The sequence below is a fragment of the Pongo abelii genome, chromosome 6 (assembly GCF_028885655.2).
Source record: "Pongo abelii isolate AG06213 chromosome 6, NHGRI_mPonAbe1-v2.0_pri, whole genome shotgun sequence".
Classification (NCBI taxonomy): domain Eukaryota; kingdom Metazoa; phylum Chordata; class Mammalia; order Primates; family Hominidae; genus Pongo; species Pongo abelii.
The window spans coordinates 65410659-65431769 of record NC_071991.2 but is presented as its reverse complement, the minus strand read 5'-3'; the positions used below and the strand labels follow the sequence as shown (position 1 = coordinate 65431769).

The window sequence follows — 21111 nt, the reverse complement described above, 5'->3', positions numbered from 1 at the left end:
TTACAAATATTTTATTACTTTGTGGCACTATCATTGAAGAATATACAATAGGCGTTCCAAAAATACTGTTTGTTTGTTTGTTTGTTTTAGAGAAACAGATGATGTGGCTTTGCTTTTGGTCCTACTATTGGTTGGATCTCAGTGTCTATTAATAGAGCTAGGGGGGTTTAATCAACAACTATCATAGGATCCCTGGCAGACCCAAGAATAATGCTTTCTGAGAAGTAAATATTTTGTGAATATTTAATAAATTTAATTAACTAGTCAAATAACTTTAATAATTATATTTTCTTTTTGCATCTGGTCTAAATTCTATGGGCTTTCATGATACTTTATACTATGATACTAATTGAATTATGCAATCTAATTTCCATTCTTCTCTGGAACAGTCTTATTCCAGTCACCTCTCTTGTCCTTCAATATGGGTTACTCATTCCCACATCAGTGATATTTTTCATTTCCTGGAAACAATTTTGCTTCTTCCTTAGACTCCTGGATGAAAGGCACAAATTAAGTCCTAACTTGGACTTTATTGATCTCCTCCTTTGCTATAATTCCCCAGGTCAAACAGCTTTGTAACTCACTGTAACATTTAATTTTATTTTATCAGATATTATTTTTCATTGACAGTTGAGTTTAGCCTACACTTATGGAGCACCTAGCATCTGTTAGCCTCTGAGTGCAGCAGCTGCTGGCATTACAATCAATCATTCATAATAATTCCTCTTGAGAATAGTTAAATCTTGTGAAAGAGAAGATCCAGAATTTTAACATGGCATGATAAATATTAAGAAAGGGATATATGGGTTGCCCTAGGAGTAGGGAGGAGAAGAATTTAGCCCAGCCAAGATTTTTGGAGAAGCCTTTCTTGAGAATATGTCATGTCAGTAACTACAAGTAGTTAATTTCATTTCTTCAACTTAATTCAGCATTCCTTATTGCATCTGTAAATATTATCAGAGCTAAAAATCTAATAATGAATGGGTAAAATCATTTTATACTTGATTAAATATAACACTGAAGATCAGTTACCAAATAATTAAATCATCCTACTAAGTGTAAACTTGTAGCTCAAGATGCCTAGTAGAATTAACCAATTATATTTTATTTTAAAGTAGGTTTGGATGTCATGCTGTTCTTTGGGGATATATTTTGGTGTTTACTCATTCTCTGAAAATATGGAAAGATATTACAATCTAGCTTCAAATAATTAATTATTGTTATACAGAAAGTAGACAATACCTTTAGTTTTCTACCACAGGAAAGCCCACGTCTTTCCTGATATCATTCTGATTAATTCTTTAAAGGCATGACACCTCATTAACATGTGTTAACAAAACAATCTTATCCAGGAATTAAAACGTTTAAATCTGTAACCATATACTATTTTCAAATTTCACCAGGTTGGAGACTCTAGACTGCAGATATATTTGGAGTGAAGTTTTTTTAAAAAATTTCATTAAAATGTAGAAAATCTTGATAGTTAAATGCCATTAATGGGGACCTTAGAAAGTACAGAGGATAATGTACCTTCTAATAGTAGGTACAGCTACCACCTGGGTGGTAGTTTCTTAAAAAAATCAGATTTCGTCATTTTTTTCCCTTGTAATTTATAAGAGAAAGACAGAGAAGTGCCACTATTGCCTTTGTATAAAACAACAACAACAACAACAAAAAGCCTCTTCCTTCCTTTTTTATTTTTTCCTTCCCTCCTTCCTCTTTCTTTCTCTCTCTCTTTTATCTCTTTCTCTTTCTTTTTGTCGTGCTTCCTTGCTTGTTTACTTGCTTTCTCCCAAGGAGTTGTTCCTACATAGTCATAAAGAGTCTTGGTACTGGAAGAGCATAAGAAGAATGAAGACCACGTCTAAAGAATGACAGGAGAATCATAAATGCAAGTTACAAGTCTGAAAAAAATACATTTTTTTCCTAAAGGTTTCATTTTTCCCTTTATGTAATTTTAAAAAATTACATCTAAAATTGCTGTCTAAAGCAGTGAGGGCTTTAGCCTTTTTGTCATAATAGATGTTCTCACAGAGAAAGATGTGATTAGAAAAAGGGGTCAAATAAAAATAACTGCAATGCTTCCCATTCCCTGATCTGCTCAGATAACTGGCCTCACCTTGGAAAACCCTTTTTAGGCTCAAAGGGCACTTCCTAGGGTCCCTGTGTAGTATTAATTTTGCCAATTTGTAAGTGTCTATGTTCTTTCCCATAATACTTCGTAAAATAAACCACACTTTTTCCTTATTTCCAAACCCTTATAAAAAATCATGAAAAGCAATGGGGAATCCACACTTCAGCATGCAGTGTGTCTCATCCAGCCAATATCAGAGTTAACTGGGAGTGTGTTCCATACCCCAGAAACCCACTATAGTACCACAAAACATCTGAAAACACTTATGTGTGCATTCACAGTAATAAAAGAAAATAAAATAAATCTCTGAGAATTAACTGTAACCATAGCAACACAGCTGTCTTGCTGCTTCGCAAAACTTGCTTCACAGTCAAAGAAAGCCAATAATCCTTAGGCCCAGTTCCATATTTAAATGGTTATATTTCTCATGGGCTGAAGCTTTATCTACTTGAGCTTACTGAAGGATTCAGGCAATTGTCTGGCAGTCTCCAAATTGGAAAACTAGAGACTGTCATTTGTAGCAGTCATTAAAGGTTACATATTCAGGTATTTAAAGAGTTTATTAAAGTTTTTTTACATTGGTGGGCTTTTGTCATGGTTTCTAATAATTTTGATGGTTTTCTTTGAAAACACAAAAGGCAGGATTTATTTGACAGTTTTTTCTTTTTGTTTTTGTTTTTTTTGCTTCAAACTAGCAATATTCAGTATATGAAAGCTGGCTAGTCATCATTTCTATTTTAGAATTTTACATTTCAAACACCTCAATGCACAATACAAACAAATCAAACACTTACGACAAGTCCTGATTTTTTTTTGGTGCACAATATTCCACAAATGCCACAAAGAAGAAACTGAAAAGGAAAAGAAGAACAATTACTCCTTATCCAAAGACACGAGGACCCCTAGATTTTAGCTTATAGTTCACTCATGACACTTTCTCCAGGGAATATAGAACATTTTAAATTTCCCTCAAAACCTGGAGAGGATAAGATCTCATTCTAGAATAGTAAAGGATAAAAGTATAAACCCTAATAAAAATGTATTTTTTGCCAGATATTTAGAGGTAATTGAATCAGTTTTAGCATCAGGTAAAATTATTAAGTAAATGAATTTAGAGCTTTGTTTCTCCCATTTCCTTTCACTGTCTGATTCCTTTCTACTTTCTCAGGGAGAAAAGTGGTGTGATACATTCATTCACACTTAACAACTAGAAATCAGTAAGTTATACTACAGGAAAGAATCTCACAAATCAAAAGATAATGCATCAGACAAGGAGATGATTCCCTATAGAGATATTCTTTGTACCTCTCCAATTGGTACAATGACTACCTCCTTATTCTACAAGAAAGACTGCCCTTATGGGCAGTCAAAAGAACACGAAGGGAGGGGCGCGGTGGCTCACGCCTGTAATCCCAGCACTTTGGGAGGCCGTGGTGGGCGGATCACAAGGTCAGGAGATCGAGACCATCCTGGCTAACACGGTGAAACCCCGCCTCTACTAAAAAATACAAAAAATTAGCCAGGCATAGTGGCGGGCGCCTATAGTCCCAGCTACTCCGGAGGCTGAGGCAGGAGAATGGCCTGAACCCGGGAGACGGAGCTTGCCGTGAGCCGAGATCATACCACTGCACTCCAGCCTGGGCGACAGAGCAAGACTCCGTCTCAAAAAAAAAAAAAAGAACACAAAGGGATAAAGCAATTGATAGCATATTATTTCTTGTAAATAAAACATTGTTGACATAATTGCTTTGCAAAGGCAGTCACTTCAGAAGATTATCTACCAAGGAGAGACTATTAGATATTTTGGTAATCATAAAATGATAAATAGTTTAATTTGAATAGAAACAGTTTCATTTGAATGCAAGTTTTCACATACTTCTAACTTGAAATAACTATATAAAATATTCATTAATAAGTAAGAAGTCCACTAAAGGACTTCAGATTTGTAAAGAAAATTTTGATTTGCAAAGAGAACTAGTTTTCATTGTTGTTGTTGTTGTTTACTTATCTGAAGTCAGAACTAACAATATAGCTTGTTTCACTAAATATTTGACACCTGGATAGATTTATTTCCAAATACATGTCAAAATATACTAAGGATTATCTGAGATAATATGCATGTGAGAAGTACCGAGAAAATTTGTTAAAAAGCAATAAGAAAGGGAAGTTGTTGCAAGGAAATTTTCCTATAAGGGAGCACAATAATTATTATGCAGGCAGTGGTGCAGCAAGAAGGAATAGGGAACACAGAATATATAAGAATTTGGTATATAATTTAGATGACCTTTCATATTAATGGAAAAGATTATTTGCCCAATAAATAGAACTAGAATAATGTGTTAACGTTCCCTAACATACACCAAAATTAATGTAAAATTGAGTATTTATACAAAAATGCTTAAATGCATTGGGAGACAAAAAAGTTAAATATTTATATCATTTTAGAGGACTGGGAAGGATTTTCTAAATGTAGCACAAAAGTAATAAACCAAAGTAGAAAGTACTTATTAATAGAAAAAAATTTAATTTTGATGGTCAAAAACATAACACTCAAAGGCAAAAAATGTTGGGATTATATTCAGAAAACATATGATCGCCAAATAGTTAACATACTTTAGAAGTAGATCTAACAAAATGTTTTTAGTATTATAAAACCATGAGAAGATAGAAACTCAGAACTTTATAAAACCTGAATACTTGCATAATTTTCAGTAGCCATAAAAAGCTATTTCAGAGTGACCATTTCTCACCACCCACTGTGTCCTAAGTGTAGATGATCATGTCCTCTTATGGACTCTTTTTGTTACTAATTTCATCTAACATTTTTCAAGGCCGTGCTCAAGAAATTCCAGTTTGGACCAATTCTGTACCTTTCAGTGCTTCAAGCTTCAGATCAAACCTCAAGCATACTCTTCTCCTTAAGTTTCCCTGACTACCCCATTTTCATCTTGAAAGTCCATTTATCCAGAACTCATTCGAAAAGAATTTGAAAGCAGTGTAGTTTTGTGTTCCTTGCATCTGTTTTGAAATCTGTAGACACTGCCATTATTCATTTACAGTAAAGCCCAAGAGGTGGTCAGGAGCCTAAGCAGAGTTCTCCATCCAACCATTTGGTTGGAACATCTAGGTGGCAATAAGTTTGCTATTTTGTATTGTCTCACTTCAATTGGATGGAGCTAAGAAATGTGAATTCAAGGACTGGGAGAGGGAAGGGAGAGTAGGGGAGGAATCAATCAATATTTTTTCTACTTTCAGCAGAAGAATGTAAATACTCTCCAACTGTTACTTCTGTTAGAGTATCCAAAATCACATGTCCTAGAGAAAAGCTGTAACCTGAGAAAAAGTGGACACATGTATCAGGAAGTATATGAAATCATGGGATTTATGAGGAGGATCTAAAAGATCTTGGTTGAAATTTAGCCACCACAGTTTACAGAAAAGAGAAAAAGAGGCCCCCAAAGTAGTAAATTAATATTTTATTTCATTGGCTATCTTTATTTACCCCAAGTCATAATACTGGAAGAGATCTTAAAAGATGATTTAATTCATCCCTCAAAGTTTACACGTGGGGACAATGGGGAACCAGAGGTCCAGGGAGTTAGTGACTTGCTTAAGGTAACACATCAAGGTCAGAAATCACACATCTAATTTAAGACTTTATTAAGCGTCTAAATTAATTTGTTCTTAATAATATAATGGGCTTGGCGTGGTGGCTCACACCTGTAATCCCAGCATGTTGGGAGGCCAAGGTGGGTGGATCACAAGATCAGGAGTTTGAGACCAGCCTGGCCAATATGGTGAAACCCTGTCTCTACTAAAAATACAAAAATTAGCTGGGCGTGGTTGCAGTCACCTGTAGTTGCAGCTACTCAGGAGGCAGAGGCAGGAGAATCACTTGAACCCAGGAGGCGGAGCTTGCAGTGAGCCGAGATCGTGTCACTGCACTCCAGCCTGGGTGACAGAGCAAGACTCCATCTCGAAAAAAAAAAAAGTAATGGAAGTGATTTTTAAAGTTTTTTTTTGGTGTTAGTTCAGTGTAGATTATACTAGCAATTCCAACTAAAAGTGTTCAATGAATACCTACTCACCTACAACTGCAAGACCATTGTTAATTTATGATATAACTTCTGATGTAATAAAAATAATAAGAACATCAGTCAATTGTGTTACATTCTAAAATTAAATGCATCTCATTTTATAAAGGAATTTGTTATAATATTTCAAAATACATTTTTTTTTTTTGTTCAACATAACTTTATCCAGGATGCAAAGCACTTACCCACATCATGGCAATTATTAAGCAAGTAAAAAAGCAAATTAGCTTAAAAAGCAAAGCTGATAGCTGTATGTATGTGTATATGTGTAAAGCCTGAACCATGAGAAAATATGATTTTATTTCTCAGAAGATGGGATGTTTAAATCCAGGGAGGGTTATTTGCATTTATCTTACTGTGAAATAATACAAATGTAGCAATCTAATGATAAGGCATCAAGTGCTACACTATAAAATAAAATTAGTTCATCCTCCAAGCGAACTTCATTTGATTCCAATTTAGATTATATTCAATAGAAAATTAAGATTGTGACTTGTTGGATGAAATGACATGATTATGAAGACAGTATTTTACACTTTGAGTGGATTTTCTTTATGTAAAGTCCTTGGAGGTTTCTGCTTTTGTTTAGGACACAGAAAGATGCAAAGATGTCATTTCCACTCTTACAATAAGGAAATGATATTTTAGAGCCCATCAGAGAGCTGCTTGAGATTCCAAGACAATGAGATAACTTCAATTCAAAGAGGGACAATCTTCTCCAAGAAAAGTCTGACACTATGTCACCTGTTGCAGAGTAAGGGAGGAAGAGACACTGGCCATCACACATTTGTGTGTGTTGAGGGAGGTATAAAGCCCTGCTCCTTCCCTAGACCTTCTGTTTTATGCAGCAAAAGGCTTAGGCTTCTGGCAGAAGGGTAGCAAAACTTCTCATTTCCAGGGCCTATTCAAATGTAGATTGCCACTCTAACTGGAGGAAAAGTAGATCTTTTTTTTTTTTTTTTTTTTTAAATACAGAGGGAGAGGCAGGAATTCATCTTGGACCTGGCATCCTATGCCTATACTAAGTAGAGGACATTGACCATTGGAGAAGAGGCAGGAGCCCCTTGCCCAAGATCAACCCCAGATATAAGGCTAAGTTTAATTGTCTCAGGGAGGAGGGTACAGAATACTGAGAAAGCCCCACACCTGAGATCAGGCGCACAGGGACTTCCTAAACCGAAACTGGTTGACAACAACAAAACACTTTCTCCTTCAGCCCCACCTTCACTCACCATGAGTTAGCAATTGGGAGTAACAACTGACAGCGTTCTACCAATGAGGGGGAGACAACAGCATGGGAGGAGACCCTCCACCCCAACCCTGTGATGAAGATGAACAGGGGCTCAAGCTGAAGGTGGGGCACTCACATCAGAAACAATTTCCAGCACATAAGCACAAGGCAACTATAGCCCACCACTAGAGGAATGTGAAGACTATTTTGCACCACAGTTAATCACAGCCAAACAACATTTAGTTCCTTACACCAGACTGACTCCACTTCTCACACTAACAGCCTAAAAGTAGATATTAAGATAAAATACAAAATTCTGAAAAAAAATGACTTTCAAACTTTGCAATGTATATCCAGCCAAACTCTTACTTAAGCAAGAGATTATAAGAATGACGTGTTCACTTGGCCAAGGGCATGGTGGTAGACTGAATTATGGCCCTCCAAATATATCCGTCTTCTAACCCCTGTAACCCATGAATATTATAGGGTAAAAAAGGCTTTGCCAATGTGATTAAATTAAGTTTCTTGAGATGGGGAGATTATTGAAGATTATCCAGGGATGCCTTAAATGTAATCACAAGGGTCATTTAAGAGTTAGGCAAGGTCAAAAGAAGCAGAAGCCTATGTGTTGACGGCAACAAAGAGACAGGGAGAAGAAATTTGAAGATGCTACACTGTTTGCTTTGAAGAGAGGCAAGGGGGCTATGAGGCAAAGGATGTAGGTGACCTCTGGGCACTGGAGAGGACAAGGAATTTGATTCTCTCTGGAGCCTCCAGAAAGAATGTAGCCCTAAAGACTAATTTTAGACTTCTGCCCCTCAGAACTGTGAGAAAACGAATTTCTGTTGTTTTAAGCCGTGAAATTTGCAGAAAGTTGTTACAGAAGCAACAGGAAACTAATACAGGCTCGAAAACATTATTCCACATAAAACTGTAAAAGAATTACCGGAAGTTGTATTCAGGACAATAAATAGGGAAAGATATGAGACAGGAAAGGAATGAAATAACAAAAGCACAAAATAAAAAACAGTAAATATATGGAAAATACATTATTGAAAAAATTAATATCTGCCAATACCCCTGGTGATTTTGGAATAAGCTATGATGTGTTGAGTGGGAGTAAAGATGATGTAAGTAAAATTTGTAACATTCTTATATTACTTAACTGAATAAAGAGATCCTAACTAGATTTAGATATTGATTAAAAAGTCAAACTTTAAATTTGTGCATTAAATTATAGATCAGAAAACTAAAAGAGAAATTTTTTTTAAAAAGATACAATAACAACAAAGATTAAACCAACAGGTATTAGGAAAGTTAGAAAAAAATTTAAAAAGTGAAACTATGCAATAAATTGGTGTAAATAATTCTAATAAAGTAAGCAATAAGTCTAAATGTGAATGTTTTCAATTTTCTTAGCAAGAGGAAAAACAGAGACCAGAAAAGTACTCTTAGAATTTCTCTAAAATGAGTAAAACCCTTTTCTTTCCCTGCTAGTTTGTCTCTCTTCTCTGTCTCCCTCTCTTTCTTTTTCTCTCTCTCTTTCTCTTGCACTGGCCTAGGTGCTAGTTAATGAGTTCCTTATTACTATTCTTTTCTGTACAAGGAAGTTTATTTTGGGAAAGAGCAACTAAGAGTAAAAAAGGCAATGGTAGAATTTCCCAGTTTGAATTATGTAATGGAAAACTTTGGCACCATGATTACTGTGGAAGCAGATATAAGCAATGGTTCTATTAGCTGGCAGGGAGAACAGGTAAGGTTGAAGGAGAGCAGGCAAGGTTGAACTGATAAGATTATAAACGATGACAGGCCAATCCTATTTTAACACAGCTTATTAAAAATTTTTCCCACATAATATTTAACTACTTCAGGTGAAATAATTTTCACTGAAATTCTCTAGTTTTTAGGGGAGATACACTCATTAGAAAATAGAAACACTACTTTTTTTACCCACAAGATAATGAGCTGAACCACAAATTGAATTTAATACTTTGATAACCTTTAATTTCATAACATTAGTTCATTTCTTTACAATGCTTAGAAAAATCATCAGGAAAACACACAGACAAATGTTAAATGTTTAAAAATTGTTTAGAAAGAATCTAGTTCTGGCTAAAAGATGTATTTATCCTGTACCAGGATTAAAAGTTGAAAGACTTATTTTGAGACCACTAGTTCTTGAATAGTTTTACTCTACTTCACTCACCTTTTAATTAAAGAATAACTCTGGAAGCTCTTAGAAGTGTTATTTCGTGGTTCAACACACAAAATGCACATAAAAAGCATTTCATAGTTTTCTTGATATTGTGCTGATGATTGTGTTTTTCTTACATCATATCCTGGCTCAACTCATAAGGATGCCTCCTCTGTTATGGGCTTCGTTTCATTTAAGATCCCACTTTTCTAGTGCTTCCTATTATATATATACATATATATATATAAATATGTAAATTATCTCTGTAAAATGGAGAACGCTTATCAAGTTGGAAAGCCTGCCTGAAAGCATAATTCCTGATATTTTAACCAATTAAAAATTAGAGTATCCAGGGTAGGACTCAGGCATCATTATTTTTAAATCTTCCCAGGTGATTCCAGTGTACAGTCAAGGTACAGAATCCATTTCCCTGGGAATCACATGCAGTGTTTTCAGCAGTGCTTTACCAATAGACCTATTCATTTTAGGGCTCTCCACTTCAGCATTGAAATTCTCCTTAACTACTCTCAGTGAGATATCAAAAAACATGAAGACCAGATAAACTGCTCTTCAAGGGAGAAACATGGAGTCAACATTCAAGACATAAGGTCAAAGAGTGAGAGTTGTTTGGTTTGTAATAGGTCTTAGACATAGAGATCACTATTTTATCATCCTTTATTTCACTCTGGGCCTTTCATCATTGATAATACATATTTTTTCCCCAAGTCTCTAATCTTTTCTAAATTTTTTTCAAACTTTCTGTTTTGTTTTAGTTAACTAGACCTAGAATTTGGCATGGTACATTATTATCTGGGTAAATCAGGTCAGTTTTTTATTGAGAATTGAGAAATAGGCAAAAGAAAGACACCTATACAAACAAACACCACTGTAGAAAAATATTGAAGGGAAATAAACTGAAATTAAACAAGACCAAAATAAGAAAACAAACAACTGTATTAAAATATGGGTGAAAGATCCGAACAGACAACTGAACAAAGAAGATACACAGATGGCAAATAAACATGAAAAAAGATAGTCAACATTGTTTGTCATTAAAAATTACAAATTTAAACAACAGTGAAATACCAAGATGAATCTGTTAGAATGGCTAAAATTAAACAAACAAACAATTGATGATATCAATTGCTTGTGATGTGAAGAAGCACGAATTTTCATTTGCTACATATAGGAATAGAAAATGTTGTAGCCACTATGTAAAACAAGATGGCAGTTTCTTACAAAGCTAAACATAGTCTTCCCATGTGGCCCAACAATTGTGCTTTTAGGTATTTACCTAACTAATTTGAAATGATTTGTAAACCTAGGAACAATAAATATGATTTTTCATAGATAGATGGATAAACTGTGGTATATTCATACAATGCAATACCATTCACTGATATAAGAAAAAGTGAGATACCAAGACACTCAAAGACATGGGTAGAATGTAAATGCATACTTCTATATAAAAAAGCCTGTCTGAGAAGGCTGTTCACCGTATGATTCCAATTCTGTAAACTTTTGGAAAAAGTAAATAATAGAGACAGTAAAAAAAAGTAAATGCTAGGGTTTGAGGGAGGTAAAGGGGGTTGAAAAGGCAAAGCATGGGGTATATATTTAAGGAAATAAAACTATTCTGTATGATATTGCAATTGTGGACACATGATACTAACCTTTTGTCAAAACACAAAGAACTTTATAACACAAAAAATATTAATATCTAAACAATTTTTTAAAATTAATTTTGTTAAAAATTAAAAAATTAGGGGGTTAGGGAATCCCAGAATAGAATGTAGAATGTAACCAAACTATGTAACTATAATAAAATGTATAAGACAATTTCAATGAAAGGGGTCAGGGAGAAAATGCTGACCTGAGATGTAACTTTAGAAATAAGTGGAATCTGTAAAACTGAAGAAAAGACAAAAAGGCAATGGTATATAAGCATTATATTCTATTTCACAGAGTTGTTTCCTACAGGGTTACTGGTTAACAATTTTGACACCACTATACATGTATACTGAAATTGAACAATTAAGTAAATGCATAGATGGTAAAAGTCAGATTTCTTACCGTTAGAGTGAGTGTTCAGAGATAAGTCAGGGGAAGAGTCTAGAATGATCCACATGGTAAGGGATTTGAGTTGTAGGTATCAGTATTAAGCAATTTTTAGTTTAATATAGATACAGATGGTTACATATATAACTATTTATATAGATGTCTATACACACATTGGCATATACTCATACATATATTTCCTTGCTCTGTTAACTGACAAGACCCAGAAGGAGCAACATCCCAGTATCAATGAGCACACCTATCACCCAGATCTTGGTTTCTAATACCTTCTCCTATAACAGGAACCATGCATCCTTGGAGAAATGGATGAGTTTTGGACTGGGGCAGGAAATATATAAGATGAACATGGAGCATACAAACAAAACCCACATCGAGGTTTGTCAAAGGGACAAAGGAGCCAACTGAAATAGCTTCCAATGACTAAAGCTGGAGCAATTCAAGCACCAAAATAAAACAGCGTGGGATTATGACCCAATGTGTACAATAAATATCCTTGAGGCCATAAAAATGAATGATAGACTAAATCAGTAAATGGAGAGAAGAGAAAAATCTACCGTACAGAAAAATTTCAAATAACTTATGTAGATATTTTGCTCTCAAAAAAGTGGAGCATAACTTCCCACTATCTAAGTGTTAGCCACACGTAATGATTTTCTTCCAAAAAGTACCATATGGGAAAGGAGAAAAAAGAATAACTTTAGGGTGGAGAGACTGAACAAACACCACCTCAATCAGGTGACCAAGGTCAATGCCAACAGTGATAAATCGTGTTGATGGTATATATCCTTCATACAATGTGATGAAAACGGCAAAGATGCCCACTATTACCACTTGTGTTATACATTGGAGCAGAGCCAGTAGACAATTCAAATAGGCAATAGAAAGAAATTAAAAGTATTAAAATTGCAAAGGTGGAAGTGAAACTATCATTATTTGCAGACAATATAATTGATATATGAAATTCCCAAGAGAATCAACTCTACATGGTAATATAGAAAGGTAGCAAGGCACAAATTAATGTTAGAAAGTAGTAATATTCATATATGCAAGTGATAAAATTTCTAAAAATAAATTGTGTAATATAAGTATAAATAAGGAGAAAACTTAAAAACATTAATGAACAACATTATAGATTTGTACAAATGAAAATACATAAAACATAATTGCTATAGTCTGAATATTTGTGAATGGGATTAGTGACCTTATAAAGGAGGCCTCAGAGAGCTTGTCCATCTCTTCAGTTACCTGAAGACATAGCTAGAAGTTGCCATCTTTGAAGCAAAGAGTGAACCCTCAACAGACACTGAATCTCTTGGCAGCCTGGGGAAAATATTTGCAACGATAAGCAAAAGACTAATTTCCCTAATGTAAATGAACTCCTAAAAACTAATAAGGAAAAGATAAATGAGTCAATGGAAACATACGCAAAAGATATGAACAGATACTTCCCTGAAATACAAATGACTTCTAAACATAAATATGCTCAACCTCATAAGTAATAAGAGAAATGCAATTTCAAACTAACTCAAATATGTTTTTTCACTTATCAGATTGGTAGAAATCCTTTGATTCTGTTCTGTACTGTTCGATAATCTTGGCAAAGATGTAGAGAACCAGAGTCATACATTGCTTATAGATAAATTGATTACTGAAAGGAATTCAGCAACAATTATCAAAATTATACAGGTGTGTTTTGTGTGTGTGTGTGTGTGCACACATATATCTCCTTTGCCTCAGCAGTCCCACAAGTGAGAAGTTATCCAACAGATTTAGCTGCAAATGTACAAACTGATCCATGTGCCATATTATTTATTTTAGCACTATTAGTAATAACACAAGAAGAGCAGTCCCAAATGTCAGTCAGTAGATAACTGGTTAAATTTAAAGGCATTCTTTGCATCTATTAAAAATATATGAGAAAGATTACTATTCACTGATATGGAGAGTTCTCCAACACATATAGTTAAGGGAAAAAGGCAAGGTGTAAAATTGTGTATGTAATGTACTACCTTTTGTGTAGAAAGGCAAGAAATATATAATTATCTATATACAAGTTTGCTCATACATGTGTAAAGTAACTCTGGAAAAACAAATAAGAAACAAATGGCTGTGATTATTTGGGTTAGAGGAGTGATGGCAACCTGATCAAGGGGACTGAACTTTCGTTGAATGCTTTTGGTTTTATTTACATTTGAACCATTTTCAGGAGTTAACTTATTCAAAAAGTTAAATAAGTTGACTCCTATTTGCTCAAGGCAAAATTATGATGTAAATATTAAGAAAAAATAGCCCATCAAGATTCATTGTTATTCAGTTTTGTGTTCTCCATGGGTATTTAAAAAATTCTAACAAAAACTCCCCAATCTGTACATACTCAGAATGTGTATTTGGAATGAGAGGGTGGCACCCCTTTTTGGAGTGGGCCAAGGAGCTCTGCTAGCGTTTTTTCAACCACAACCACTGAGGTCATTGTTTTGCCTGCCTATATCCAAGTCTGGTTTTGCATGTGGAATTGAAATGAATTCAGAATCTGGAGGCTCAGGCATTTCAGGAACAAACCCAAATGTTCCATAGAGTAGTTTATAAGAATTGAGTACAGAAATAAATTAAGCCTATCATGGAAGATTGAGGTTGAAGGCTGAGTATAGTTTTCTTCTTAAATATAATGAAGCATAAACCACTACATGTTGAAGTAGATGCAGCCTCCACCTTCAATAACTAACATATTTCATCTTTATTTAGAAAGGATCTTGTAGTTCCCACACATTCATAATAGTTGCTGAAATAAAATCTTTATTTTGTAAAGCATTTGGATAGTCTCTCGATCCTCTAAAAAAAAAGATGGATTGAAAAAGGAATTTTGCTCTGTGGTGGGCAACTTTATGAAGAAAATAAATTATGGATCTAAGAAACCATTTTAAACCTCATATGAATCTCCATATAAACAATGGAATTCAATGTGTTATTTCATTTGCAATTACTGGCATTGTTAGAGTGACAGATCATCTACTTGTTATATCCAGCTTTGCCATAGCCTCTCTGACAAAGCTGTGCTATTGAAATAATATTTCTAGATGACATAATGGAACTTCAGATGAAATGAATGAATTAGTAAACGCATTGATGAGTGTATTTACAGTATCCATGGGGAGGTACAAAAATTAATCAATTTCAGCCCATTTTAAGGCACATATCTGGGTGCAATTAATCGTCACTGAATCAAATCCAGTTAATTTAAACATTTGAAAACCGTTATGGTTAGTCACGATAGATTAATTCTTTTCTAAATGGTAGCATTTGAAAATAACTTGGATGATGTTGACCTTCCACGTGTCACAGTCATAACACTGTGTGTTTCAGAAAGTTCTTTCTCAGTCCTCAGATGTTGTTGAGAGGTCAATACAAATAGACTTTTCTACATAAAAGTCACTGAAAAAGACAGTACTTTTGCACTGAGTGATAATTGCAAAAATATTTTTTAGAGATGAGAAGTAATTTCCCAAACTAGAAAAGACTCTGTTCTTAATTGTTAAGACAAAAAAATGATTTGTGAAATTTACCTAAGAGAATATATTCCAGTAGTTGATTCACTTTCTCTCAAACACCAGGTTTGGCTTCAGAATATACACAGAATAGCTTTTCCCTTTTGGTGAAACTAGAAGTTGGACAACGTCTTAGCACTTTCATCTGAATGCTGAGATGCTATTACCTGCTATTGACTGGTTCACTGTTCTGAGTGATTGTAGTTCAATCTCCTCTTTAGACCCTTCTTTAGCCTTGATGCACACACTATCCTAATATCATCTAGAATCTTGCATCTGGAAGAAATCCAGATACTTTTAATTCAGTCAAGATCAGATAACATATGAACAGTCAAAATATATTAGAAAATGTCTCAGGACATTAAAATATCAGAATACATTTTTAAATAGGGTCAATTTCTTTGTTATGTTATGATTATTTTAACACATCAGGTACTATACTTTTCATGCCATGCCTATCTAAAAGCACAATTCCTAAACGAGAGAGGCATCTCACCTTCTAATCGAAAACAATGACTGGTCTTCAAAGGACTATAACCAAATCTGTTGCCGTCTTTTTTGTTTGTCCTTTCTGAGGAAAAAGAGTATGCTCTCACAGGGAGAGTAGGGTGCCCTTAGAGGAACTTCCTTAAACCCCAGGGCTTACGTCATATTAATAATAATCCTGACTTTATGACTCTGCTTGAAATCCTTTGTAAGATATCACTGAAAGTAAAGAGACATCGCTCCCTTTGATGACATATATTTTATTCAATAATCCTATCTGAATGTGCATCTATCCGGTGTCAACACTCTTGGGAATGAGGCAGTGTATAAAAGCTGCTGATGCTATTTGCCTATTTCTTCTCCACAGGTAGTTTGTGAGGACTCAGTTTTGGCTGTCTTAACAACTGGACCCACTTTAGTCCGAATAATCTGAGTTACACAGCATCCACAATAATTTTTCAAATAATGACTTCCATAGACCATTATATTGGAATGACATGGGGATACTTTTTAGAAATGCAGACTCATGTAAGAGTCCTGAAGGGAGCAGCAATTGATGTCTCATATACCCTAAGGACTCCCTAAGCTTTTATGATGGACAAGGTTCTTCTCTTTCCTAAAAGATATGGACTCTCATAGAGAACACTTGTCTCTCCATTCCCAGGTGTTAAGACAGTTGTCAGAAGCACTTTGTCAGGAGTCAGTGTTCATACTTATCTCCATTAGCTATGGGGAGAGGAGGTGACTGTTGCTTTCTCTAGATCCTGTTGACCTTTTATGCCTTTGCATGAGAAGTTTTGTGTAGTTTGTCTTTGAGAGGCTCATTTCCCCCATCAAAGAACTGGTGGTATATCTGGGCTTTTAAGTTCTTTTCAGCTTTATTTGTTTTTCTGTTTCTCATGATGAGGGATCATTTCTGGGGATCAGACTACCTGGATTGAAGGGAAGGTGGAGCTATCATCCCAGATAGAGCCCGTAAGGAATGAGAGAATGGCTTCTTCAAGAGGTATTAACAAAAGTAGTTGTCTCACCCAACTTTTTCTGTCTTTCTCTGTTTGTTTCACTCTCTCTTTTCAGAGATTCTAGAGCAGTTGATTTGAGGCCTTTGAAATAAACACTGGGAAGAATTTTACTCTCACTCTGTGAGTCAGTATCATAGTTTATATTACTTAGCCATGCTCTCTCTGTTTGTATCAATTTTATAATAAATATTTTGGATCAGGTATAAAAGTATGATTTTCTTACTGAATACATTTATGCCAGAGGTCATCAGTATATATAATTGGACTGTGAAAATGAAGGGGTTGGAAATAGTAAACTAGAATGAGCTGTTTCCAAACTCTATGGGAAATCAATGAGTTAAAGAGCACTATTTATAACTCAATTAAAATTTCCTGAGGGAGAAGTATCTCATCTCTCCACATACCTAGTTTGTTAACTTCAAACTGGTTTTAAAGGACAGCAAACATGAATTACGTCTTTCCAGTACCTGGTTCAATTTGATTTGCCACAGAGTCCTAAAATCTTGACAAGGCAAATAGGGAGACTTTTAAATCAAATCTCAAAAGGAAATATTGGAGAATTATATAATTGAAAAGTAATTATACATTTCTCATTGTCTCAAAAAATCTAAAATAAGATCTTACAAGAACATGAATCAGAATCTTGTCTGATCCAAATCAGATAGAAGATTCTGGTAAATGAATCTGGAGGGTGACGTTTTTAAGGACTAGATTGTGGAAGAAATCATTATAATTGAAGTACAATAATGGTCTAGGTGATTTATAAACTTAAGCTAATAAAAGACGCAGGGAAGATGCTAAGTTTCTGAATTATTTAAGAATAGTTATGAATGGTGGTTTCTGAACCTCGTTGATTTGTGTTATTAATGTAACAGCTTTCAGCTTTCTCTGGATAAACAGGACTATCATAAAATAATTTTAACTCTTTTTCTAGCCTTTCACTGATTCATTTATTCATTACTCAGCAATTTTCTTAGGCCTATGCAGTTGCATACAAGATTTAACACTTATATGTCTTTGTAGTATTATAAGATGATGCTACAGAGAATAAAAAATAACTTAGACTCTCAACAGAGCCAGACAATAGATGCTGGCTCTTAAAGAAGCAAAAAGATTAAGCCTGACAGATTTTCTATTTCCTGTAGTAACAGTGTGCTTTCACTAAAATACCCACAAAGGTTGCAGCAAGAAATAATAGTGTAGCAAAAAGAAATAATTTGGGAGCATAAAAAACTGTGGGTTTTGGGTTTTGGAGAAAATATTAAACATTGCACTCTCTATCAATATCCCTTAGAGGTACAATTCTTAGCCTTACTAAAAAAAATTTATAAGATGTCTTAGCAGATGAAACTTTACCCTCATCATCCAGTTCCTTTACTTTGCTGTTAAATCAAGAATGACCCCAAATGGAAATATTTCTGAAGTATTCTTTTGGAATAAATTCTCAAATTTCAATAGTTTACTTTTTTCAAAAGTTTGTAACACTGACTACCTGAGTTCTCTCTCCCAATATTTCTGGGAATACTGAAAAGAACATTCTTTAAGTGTTTTTATTTTGTGTGTAGAGAAATAAAGATGCAAAACAAAAAAAGCCAACAACAACAAAACATAGCAAATCAGTGGCAAAGTTTTAATGATAATTGAAGCTTGGGATTTCCTAATTATTCCTTATTGTGCCCATTACAGTCATCTCTCCATATGTGCAGGAGATTGGTTTTGGGACCACCGTAGATCCTGAAACCTGATGATGCACAAGTCCCTTATGTAACAAGGCACACTATTTGCATATCATCTTCCTACACTCTTCTATATACTTTAAATTATCTCTAAATTACTTGTAATGCAAAGACAATATAAATGCTACTATGTAAATAGTTGTTATACTATATTGTTTTTCTATGTGTATTATTTTTATTGTTGTACTCTTAATTTTATCATTTTTCCCAATTTTTTAAAAATCTGCAGTTGGTTGAATTGGTGGATGCAGAACCTGCGCATAGGGAGGGCCAATTATTCTTGGTTTCACATTAGCACTAAGTATATTGGAAACACCTTGTCACAAAATACTCTATTTAATAGATCAATTATAAATTGTTCCCAGTAAAAAGATTTTGAGGAAAATCTCTCTGGAGGGAAGCGTTGCTAATGATTATGCCTGTCACCTTAATTTTCACCTTTCCCTGAAGATTCTTTTTTTCCCTCACAATCACTATCACACTTAGGCTTCCCACTGTATCTCTTGCCCAGCTGGGGATAAAGCCTAACACAGCTAGAATAAATTTATTTCCATTTATCTATTAACACAGCTAAAATAAGTTGATATTTTCTAAGAGACATGGCTAGAAAATGAAGAAGTACAAGAGGAAAATTAAAGCACATGTCTTCTTCCTGGTGCATAATTCGTCTAATATGCTGGCCCTGTTCCATCCCATATCCTGTTGGAGGCACCCAGTGACCTGGTACTGGATGCTGAGAGGACATCAAACCTTAGGAGACAAAGGGCCAGAGGCCATCTGCTCCCAATTGAAATTATCCATTGGTGTATTCTATGGGTTATTTTAATAAAAATGATGGTCTTTTGGCATTTTGTTCTGATTGATATCCAGATTTTAAAAAATCAAATAACTCAGAGGACCTATATTTTATTTATTTTAAAGTGCTGAGGTCATAAAAATACATGATTGCTGAAAGATGAGCTACACAGAAGAACTACATTTTGTGCTGCAGGATATGCACATTCATAGGTTGAAGCTAATAGTACTAAAAGTTCTGTGCTTTGACCTGCCTGGGAAATTGGGGTAGTCTAAAACATTACCTATTATTTCTGAATCTAAATGCTAGCTCCAAGAACAATGGAGAGGAGTTATATAGAGGAAGATTTTAACCGATCATCAGTAAATAATTTCTAATCAATAGATCTGTCCACAACATAGCTTAAGGTTCCTCATAACATAAATGAGGTCCTTTTAACGGGAAATGTTTAGGAAGTCAGTAAATGAGTACCACATGGGAGTACAGAGGATAAGGTTGGTACAAATCTGGCAATAAGTTGAAGTAGAATCCTATGAAATATACCAACTCTCTTTTTAATTGTAATTTACCACGTGGCTAGATGCTCAATTTTCAAAGAAATGTAGATGCTCAATTTTCGAAGAATTGGAGTTCAGTGACATATATGTGGCACTGTGTAATTCGTCTCTGATAAAACAAGACATTTTAGGCTATTTCAGTGTCCTGGGATATTTATTGTTGTGAATATAAATTACTCAAGTCATAAATATATGCATGAATTGGTTAATTAAGGCTACTGAATCCAGAATTCCAGATAACAGTTTACTATAACCAAAGAAACAACCACACTATTTTTACTTTTCTTTTGATTAAAGATAATAGTAGATAACTCTTTATGGTTTGTACAGCATAAAATTATAATTGGCATCCACATACAAATTTTGCATTTTGGGCCACCTTCCAAAATAATTAATTGATTTATATGTCTTATGGCACTGCATGAGTTAGACGAGGTTCAAGGGGGCTTAATTGCCTTGCTCAGAACCTCAGGAGGAAGGAATTATTACTGCCTGATCTAGATTTAGAACGTATGAGATTTTTTTCATTTCTGTCTTTTCACTGTAGTTCTTTCTTTGGAATTAGGTAAATCATAGAAAATCCCTATTATGTTTGTGGTGATTTTTACTCTCTTAGGTTAAACCTCTTTACAGTTGAGTTGATTATATGTCATAATTTTAATGAACTAAATATGTATTTAGGTTTAGGGAAGAGGAATACAATCTGTAGTTATAATAATAAAAAGGAATGGAGTAATGTTTATCAAGCCATTGCTAGATAACAGCCTCTAGGCTAAACATTTTGCACACATCGTCTAAATGAACATCTATATTTAAGCTGAGAAAACTGATCCTCAGATACATTTTTTTCATATCATACAGCAGGCAAGTGGCAGAGTTGGTGTCTAAACTTCAGCCTTTTTAACTCTAGAGGCTAACCTAATTTGGAATTTTTCAATTATGATTTTACCTGAACTCTCTCAGTATTTGGTTGTTTTATTTTCCTCTATTAGAACTAAATTTCAGTTTTGTCTCTTGACAGAAAAATATTTTGTTAGTGTGGTAACAGAAACCAAAGACAGCTGCTGATTATTTAATGAAGATCAGATCTTGGGTGATTGTGATGCAATGGGATAGGATGGAATACATTTGGGTTCACAGTATGGTGAGGGAGCTTTTCTCCCTAAAGGTTATTGGATTCTAGTCTCTGAAGAAGTACTTTCCTACCACTTGGTGGCAGTAGCTCCCAATTAATTAACAA

At 34.5% G+C, this 21111-nt stretch overlaps 1 protein-coding gene across 1 annotated transcript in view; it reads right to left on the bottom strand.

Annotated features, from left to right (window-relative positions):
• Positions 1-21111, bottom strand: part of TMEM196 (transmembrane protein 196) — a 53783-nt gene that overhangs the window by 7254 nt on the left and 25418 nt on the right. Inside the window, 1 exon segment of the mRNA NM_001131833.1 lies at positions 2929-2985. Within this exon segment, the coding sequence (NP_001125305.1) occupies positions 2929-2985 (57 nt within the window).